We start from the raw sequence: 8,173 nt of genomic DNA, 5'->3' as shown, positions 1-8,173 counted from the left end.
AGTACTCTAGGATAGAGACATTAAATATTCAATTTTAAAAAAATAATACTTTAAATATATAAAACCACTTCTATTAAACTACAACCATAAAAAGTTGAGTAAAGCATAGCTTTAATTAGTCTAGTATTATCAATATACTCACATGTTAGCACAGTTGATGAAAGTAAAGTTACATTTTTCTATAAAAAAGGAAAATATTACAGAATTAAATATATAGAAAAACTAGACCTGACTAATATGAAGTCAACATTGAAAAATATTTTCCAAAGCAAAAGAACTAGCTTTTTACACACTTTTATTTAATTAGTTTTGTCCCTTTTCTTTTTCCACAACCCACATTTGGAGTGAAACACATGTTCAGCAATATGCACAAAAGTAGAAAATAAATATTGGTTTACAAAAACATTAAATAAAATATTATTTATTTATAATTATTATTATCATTAATTTTATCTTTCATTTATATTTTCAAATTATTTATTATTGCAATAAAAAAAATTAAAAAATACATCCATAATCTATTTCAGATTACCATAATTGATCATCAAGTCTCATATTTTGATTATGGGTTACACGATCTTTTATTTCATAAAACAAAAAATACATTTTCTCCATGATTTTAGCAATATAGTCAATAATGTTATATTTTTTATATAATTTTTCTTTTGCAGAAACACTGAAAGTATTCTCTGATGCCTTCCTTATTCATATTTTTTTTCCACACATCCACTTTTATTCAAACACACTCATCTTTCATTTGTTGGTATGTTAATCCTTTCTCTTTCCATTACCCATTCAAAACAAAACCAACCAACGTTAAGTAACATGATCCTTCATAGGCAATAAAAGGTCATCGTGTCAATTTTTAAAGCTTACTTTATATAATTTTCTCAATATTTTAAACAATAGAATATAAAAACAAATTTGACCATATACTTTCTCTGTCAAAATATCAACCTACTTTCAGTTTCTGTCTTATCGAGTTCTTGTTGTGCTGTCAAAATTTATCAACACAGCAGTAGTTAATCGTATCTTAACTACGCACTTTAGAGTAATCTGTACCAATCCTGTTCTTAAAATAAATAAAAACCTTTATTTTGTTTCTTTATTTTGTTTCTTTAGGAAATTGTGGAGCTTGTAGTTACAACTTAGTCCGAAACTTGCAAGCATGGTTTTGAAATAAATAAAAATAGTCATTTACGCCACATCACTGTTAAAAAGAAATTAGCTTTTTCAACTGTTAATAATGGTTTAAATTTAAATAAATAAAAACAGATACATGACACTAAAAAGGGTGGGAAAATAGGCATTCTAAAGGAATACCCACTTTATACTTCCATTTATTTTTAATTATAATGCATTAAATTCTTTTTCTGTCAAATATCATCTTTTTTTCTTTCATACACTACTTCTATAAAATACAAAAACCAAATATTTTATAATTAATTTAAAAACAAAATACATTTGTATAATATCTCTTTAGAAAATACATTTATTTCATTAAAATTTAAAAAATATACTTTAAAGTATTAACTTATCCCATACAGTATATTGAGCACAGTACCTTTTTAATGATATTACTTTTACAATTAAAAACAAATTGTTAAAAATAGTTGAACCATAATTTAAAATTGAAGTTCGTCTAGCATCACGGTTTCACATGCACAGACAAAAATAATGTTGCCGATACACTTTCATCTGAAGCTAATATCACGGTTTGACCTGCAAAAATCAATTACAGATTTCATCTATCCACTATCATAATTTCAGACAAAACTTCATTTTGCCAACAAAATTTTTCGTTCCTTCGGGAACATCTATCAGTCATAAAAGACAAAGACAACGTCCATATATTGAGGCAAAAGAATTCTAGATGCTTCCCAGTCATTCCTCATCAGAATAATTAAACTTTACTGAGTGAGATTGCAAATCAATTTGGCCTCCCCGATAGCTTCCACGTTTCTTCTTGGTTTTCTCATGACGAAAATCCCTGAATCAGAGAAAAAAGTTTCATGTCAATACACAAAAAAAAGAGGACAGTTGTAGAATGTGTATGTTAAAGATATTGTGCGTAAAGACATGGCGCTGTATTTTAAACAATTATATTGAGTGAGCTGAACAGAAATTTAGAATTGAATAACAACTTTAAATATACAAATGCATAACATGAAAATCTGAGCTAAGTTCTGAATTGCCCATAAACAACGATTTTCCCTTGAAAGTAGACTAAAATTGAACTAATATATGCAACCATGCGAATAATTTATACGTAAAAGCGCTAAACTTGCAAGTAAAAAATCGCTACTCGTGAAATTACAAACCTTCCTCTAACTTGGTCAAGAATTTCTGCTGCTTTAGCACCATAACCATTCTCGGCACCATCCTAGAGACAGATACACCGATAACAATTTGTTGGAGAATGCAAAAAAGGAGAATTTTACAATACCAAATGCAATAAAAAAAAAGTGAAAAACAATCAATTTATCACACCTTTGCCCAGTAAGAGTTATCCTGGAGCCTTTCATCCGTAAACTGTATCTTGTCAACTTGTACTCGCTGAAATGCCGTCTTGACTGGTTTCTGCAATTACAGTTATCAGAAACATGAATTCCACCATGTTAGCTTCATCAGAGAAACTAATATTGCAGGTTCATATAACTAAATAAACCAAAATTGGAGACTACAGTAATCATCGGCAAAGAATGAAAGAAATCATAAAACTAAGCAATGCAAACAATCTAAAAAGGACAGACAATAATGGGAAACGTAGTAAACTATGGGCATTTTGACAAAACTCTATTAGTCTAATAGAGTATTCATAGCATTGATTGATGATGCGATTCTTTATCAACAATGTATATTTCCTCAACAAAAATAATGAAGGCTAACTCAACTCAAACCAATAGCATTGGCGAAGACCAGTATAAAAGAAATAAAAGGTTTATTCTATCTTAAAACAATACAAATATAAGATTGGAGTTTCATTCAGAGGAGCTTTATATATTAGCAAGCAGAAAGTGACATATATAGAGAATAACCATTAGTTAAAGCATACCTCAACTGATTCCTTTTGCTGTTTCTTCTGAGACCTCTGTACAGAAGATTTCTCTCCAGTGTTCTCAATGTTTTCCTTGGTTGACTCCTTAGATGCATTTATATTTTCTGTTTTTCTGCGTTTGTTTTCTTCATCTGCCTTTACATCTGCAACCTCTTGACCATTTTCTTCAGAAATTGTTCTTTTTCTTTTCTTAGAATCTTTTTTCTCCTCACTTTTCTTCTCTTTGCTTGAGAATTCAATATTCTCTTCCTTCAAAACAGTTTCATTGGGATCTTCAGTATGTGCTATTTCATCACTTTTACCACTTCGCTTGTCTTTCTTTTTCGACTTAGACTTGGATTTTTTCTGCGTCTCAGAACCATTAATAACTTTAACATCTGTAGAATCATCAGCGCTTACTTTATTATCTGCAACGGCAGTAACAGACTCCAATTGATTGCCTTCAACATTATTAGCGAGAGACTCAGAAACTAACTGGCTTTTCTTTTTCTTCTTTTCCTTGGATTTACCCTCTTTGTTTTTGTCCGGCACATCAGCAACTATCCAGAAGCAGAAGAGGCAATGTAAAGATTTAATTGCCAGAGCTTAGGAAGTAACGTAATGAAATGCGAAGGCATTTAAAGTTATGACAATAAGAGGGTGCACCAGAGCCCAAGGCTCTCTTGTGGTCGAGTTTACAAGGGTACATAACCATACCCTTGCTAGTAAAGAAAACCATTTCCAATATTTACCATGGCCTCTAAGTCACAAGGCAAAAGTTTTAGCTCTGTCAAGGAAGTAACGAAGACAAGAAAAAGTTTAAACTAATTTAAGCTTACCTTGCTCCTTTTGATCTTTGATATTTGCCTTAGCATCTTTACCACTGAAAAGAAACAAAAAAAAAAAAAAAAAAAAAAACAAGGAAAACACAATTAACATACAAATGACACAGAAATGATAGTTGAATATACAAAATATCATTTTGCAGAAACTAATTGGTGCATCAAAGAGAGTGGCACTGCCTCTTCAAATTATTTGTTCAGCCATTCTAACTAGTAAAAACCACGTTTATTCAAATCATGGATTCTCACAGGTAACATCTTACAGGGGCCAGCTTCAGTATTACAAAGAATATTAGGAGTAGTTTTGCATTGTATGCTTAGAGAGTTTTCACTATAATAATGAAACATAATGAGTGAATCTACAATTCATTACATTCACCAGTGTATTTAAATGAAGCAGAATAACAGCATCTTCAAGGGGGCATCTCAATGCCCTCACACAAGATGTATGATTTGGTTAACATCTTCTCCCAGGAGAAATAGTTTGGATTTAGGCAGTTTTTTAGGGGCATCTGTTCTATCAAGTAGCCAATAATACACATTTTTCATTGGCAGCTTGATTCTATGCCTTCTTTTACTTTTTATGTATTGGAAGATATTTGACAGTCACGATTGCACTTTTTGCTGCTAATATTTTCGATTAATATAGGAAATATTTTAGATAATCTCACTAAAATCAACAGGGAAAAATCATGTGGGTGAAACAGAATTTTAACAAAAAGGCCCTTCTTCAGACATTTTTAATGAAAAAAACTTTCAAACAAGAAAACACTAGTGATATTCTTCAAAAGCAACAATATTACATTAGCATATTGATATCTTAATTGGTTTACAGTCATATCCTTAAAGGTGCCCCCAAATTAAAATCCTTGTGAAGAATGTTGCACGCCACAGTTAGTTTAAACATGGCTTTTAAAGTCGAGCACCCATTCTGAAAAATATAAAAACACAAGTCCTCTTCATTTATATTTCTGGTGAAAAAAACCAATTATCATAGTAAAACCAGTTCTCCATAATATCGACAATGTGAAGTAAATAATTAATTCACAATGCAAAACTAACAATATCATACTGGTCTGACCATATTTCTAAATACTTGAGGTGCATTTCTTCTAGATCAAGCCGCGATTCCTCCAAATCATTTTTCTGCATCACAAGCATGACAGCAAAGTAAAAACGCAAGATCCAGTCACATGAAATATGTCAGTGATACGGAATAAAAAACATAGAACATTGAGGAAAAAGGTGTTCAAACACATAATTAGGGTTCAACATAATGAAGTTCCAACTCGGCTACGTAACCGACCTCGATTTGCGCTTCGGAGCGGAATTTTTTGAGCGTCTTGGAGAAGCCAGAGAGTTCCAAGTAACGGGCAATGGCATGATGAAGGAGAAGTGTGGATTCCCGCTTGGAGTTTGGAGTTCCATTCTGCGCAGTGTTCTTCATGGTTTGGTTGCTTAACAAAACTTGGCGAGGAGTGAAAACGAATATGGTAGAACTTCCTTTGTTACTCGGTGGAGTTGCAGGCATGCGAAAACAGAGTAGTAACGAAACTAGTCCCTGCAACCGCCACCCAACTACAGAGGAAGGGTTCAATTAGGGTTTCAAAACCCTTTTCCTGCTAAGAGTATTTTATTGGACCATTCTAAAAAGGTTTCAAAATCCATTTGTAAAAATTATTTTTGATTGTGATATAATTAAGTTAGTAGGGAAACATTAACAAAATTCACCCAATAAAATAGATTATGTATTATTTAATTTAATTAATTTCAAGATTAATTACAGCAATTTTTTAAAATGAAAAAGTAGATAAAAATATTTTATAAGCACCAGTTTTATATATTTAAATGGGAAATAAATATTTTATTATTTAAAAATTATATATAATATAAAATCAATTATTTTCTTAAATATAAAACATTTTTTTTTTAAATATAATATATCTAACTCTTTAAATGTTTGAGTTTACATTAATGACCAATGTGATCATTTTAAAAACAAATTAGTGTTTTGGACATTGAAAATGGATTTGTGAATCGATAGTAAGAGCCTAAAGTGATTTTAGTTATTTTTGTTGTCTAAATAATACTCCTTTGTTATTAGAAAAGTTTATTTATTTGTAAACACTGAGTCAATAAAAAGTTAGGACTTTTGTATAAATTATTTATATTAGTGTTTATGAAAGATTGATTTTTTTTTAAAAAAAAAAAATAGGCTTAAATCCTTAATTGGTTCCCATGTTAGGAGGGAATTTTCAGTTTAGTACTCACTTTTAAAAGTGTATACATTGGGTTTCCATGTTTTGCAATTTGTGTCAATTTAGTGAATTAATGACACTTCAAACAAGTTTCTAACAACAATTGGAAGTTGTCCAAACGTTCAAACAATTAATAAACATGTTCCAACTCAAAATGACTTGTCCACTTGCAATTTTCAAGCCAAATTAATGGTTCAAAGGGACTAAATTGATACAAATTTCAAAACATTTTATGAAGATGTCGTACAGTATTTATTTAATTTTTTTAAAAATTAAACATTTCTTATATGTGAATCTTACATCATGTCACATGGTAATGACATTCTAATATAAGAGTCACATGTTATTATCATATCAAATATCATTGTCCAAGTCTCAAATTGGTTAATGTTTAAGTTTGTCAATTTGATCTCTTTGTATGGTTTGGTTGTCCATTCATATGGTTTAATCCTAATCCATATAAATTAGGACAAAAAAAACACTCACAAGATTAAAAAATATGTCATTGAAATAGCTCGCATAGCTAAATATCTATAAAAGACATGTGGTTCAAAGTCACTCCACGAACATTCTTTTTAGAACAAATATTCATTTTAAGTACAAAAAAAAATGTAATTAACTTGTAATCTATGGCAAACCTAATTGCTTTTAATTTGTCATAAAGTTATATACAAACATTTTAATCAAACATATATTTTGTAAAAGGTTTCAATAAAATTAGTTGTTTGTTTATATAATAAAATTACGTAGCAACATAAGATATTGAAATTTTTTACTAACTAAACATATTTAATTTTTCTTGATTGACTAAACATGTTTTTAAAGTATATAAGATAGTCATTTAATTTTGTTGTGCCAAAAAATCATATAAATCTAAATCAATGAATTTATGAATAATAAGTTCATGGATTTATTATTATATTTGTTTACATAGTAAGCTATTTTTTCAGTTGGTACATTTTAGCAAAGTATATCGGGTTTTAGTAGACAAAAATACCCTCATATATTATGGATTCAAACACACACACACATATATATATATATATGGGGTTTGCTAACTTGCGTACGCCTGTTTTTTTTTGTACATTTTAGCAATGTGTATCGGGTTTCAGTAGACAAAAATACCCTTATATATCATGAATTTTAAGTTTTAAGGTTAAGGGTATTTTAATAATTTTCATTCTCAAAATTAAAAAAGTAAAAAAAGAAACCCCCAAAATCCTTATACACCTCTCTCATTCCTCTTTCACTCCAACTTTTTCTCTGTCATCCCTACTCTAACTCCAATTGAAATTTTCATTCTCAAAACTAAAAAAAAAACAAACCCTTACTCACCTCCTTCATTCCTCTCAATTCTTTCTCCTTCATTCTCTCACTCAAACATTTTCTCTGTCATCTTTACACTAACCCCAACTAAAAAAAACACTCATTATTAAATAAAATGGTTAGAGAAAAAAAATACTTACATAAATAAAAAATTTAAAGCACCTAATTTTTTCTTTATATAATTTTAAATAAAATTTCAAGATTTAGAATTTTTATTGTTTGATTTTATCGNTGAGAATTTTATTGTATTTTGATTTGTTTTTTCTTTAGTAAAGGAAAACAAATTAATGAATTTCTACCAAAAACAATTAAATGACCACGGAGCAATGTTACGTAGTAGTCTCAGAATGTAAAGGAAAGATGCTCATAAGTCTTGGTGCAAGTTGTGCCCGTCGGCTGTAATATATACAGTGATGATAATAAAAATAAAGAGATTATGAATGAACTTTTTTCGGAAGGTGAACATGTCAATGACTCAACTCTTTACAGAAGTAAATTGTTTAATAATGAGTGTTTTTTTAGTTGGGGCTAGTGCAGAGATGACAGAAAATGTTTGAGGGAGAGAGATGAAGGAGAAAGGGTTGAGAGGAATGAAGGAGGTAAATAAGGGTTTGGGGCTTCTTTTTTTAGTTTTGAGAATGAAAATTTCAATTGGGGCTAGAGTAGGGATGACAGAGAAAAAGTTGGAGTGAAAGAGATGAAAGAGAAAT

At 29.9% G+C, this 8,173-nt stretch overlaps 1 protein-coding gene across 1 annotated transcript; it reads right to left on the bottom strand.

Annotated features, from left to right (window-relative positions):
- Positions 1-1,600: 1,600 nt before the first annotated feature.
- Positions 1,601-5,513, bottom strand: LOC106765678 (nucleolar and coiled-body phosphoprotein 1). The gene is made up of 7 exons (XM_014650373.2): positions 5,186-5,513; positions 4,961-5,025; positions 3,877-3,920; positions 3,056-3,597; positions 2,491-2,580; positions 2,322-2,383; positions 1,601-1,990 (listed from the first exon to the last, which is right to left on the bottom strand). Exons 1-7 carry the CDS (start codon positions 5,408-5,410, stop codon positions 1,885-1,887), a joined length of 1,134 nt encoding a protein of 377 aa, XP_014505859.1. The 5' UTR covers positions 5,411-5,513; the 3' UTR covers positions 1,601-1,884.
- Positions 5,514-8,173: the final 2,660 nt, after the last annotated feature.

This window comes from Vigna radiata, chromosome 7 (genome assembly GCF_000741045.1).
Source record: "Vigna radiata var. radiata cultivar VC1973A chromosome 7, Vradiata_ver6, whole genome shotgun sequence".
Lineage (NCBI taxonomy): Eukaryota > Viridiplantae > Streptophyta > Magnoliopsida > Fabales > Fabaceae > Vigna > Vigna radiata.
This window is presented reverse-complemented; position numbering and strand designations above follow the sequence as displayed.

What these genes read in the sequence shown, in the direction of transcription:
- LOC106765678 (XM_014650373.2), bottom strand. Translation starts at nt 5,410, where the DNA reads ATGCCTGCAACTCCACCGAGTAACAAAGGAAGTTCTACCATATTCGTT. An exon ending in CAAAGATCAAAAGGAGCAAG is followed by an intron (nt 3,598 to 3,876) that starts GTAAGCTTAAAT and finishes GCTTCTGGATAG; the next exon opens with TTGCTGATGTGCCGGACAAA. An exon ending in CTTGACCAAGTTAGAGGAAG is followed by an intron (nt 1,991 to 2,321) that starts GTTTGTAATTTC and finishes TCTCTGATTCAG; the next exon opens with GGATTTTCGTCATGAGAAAA.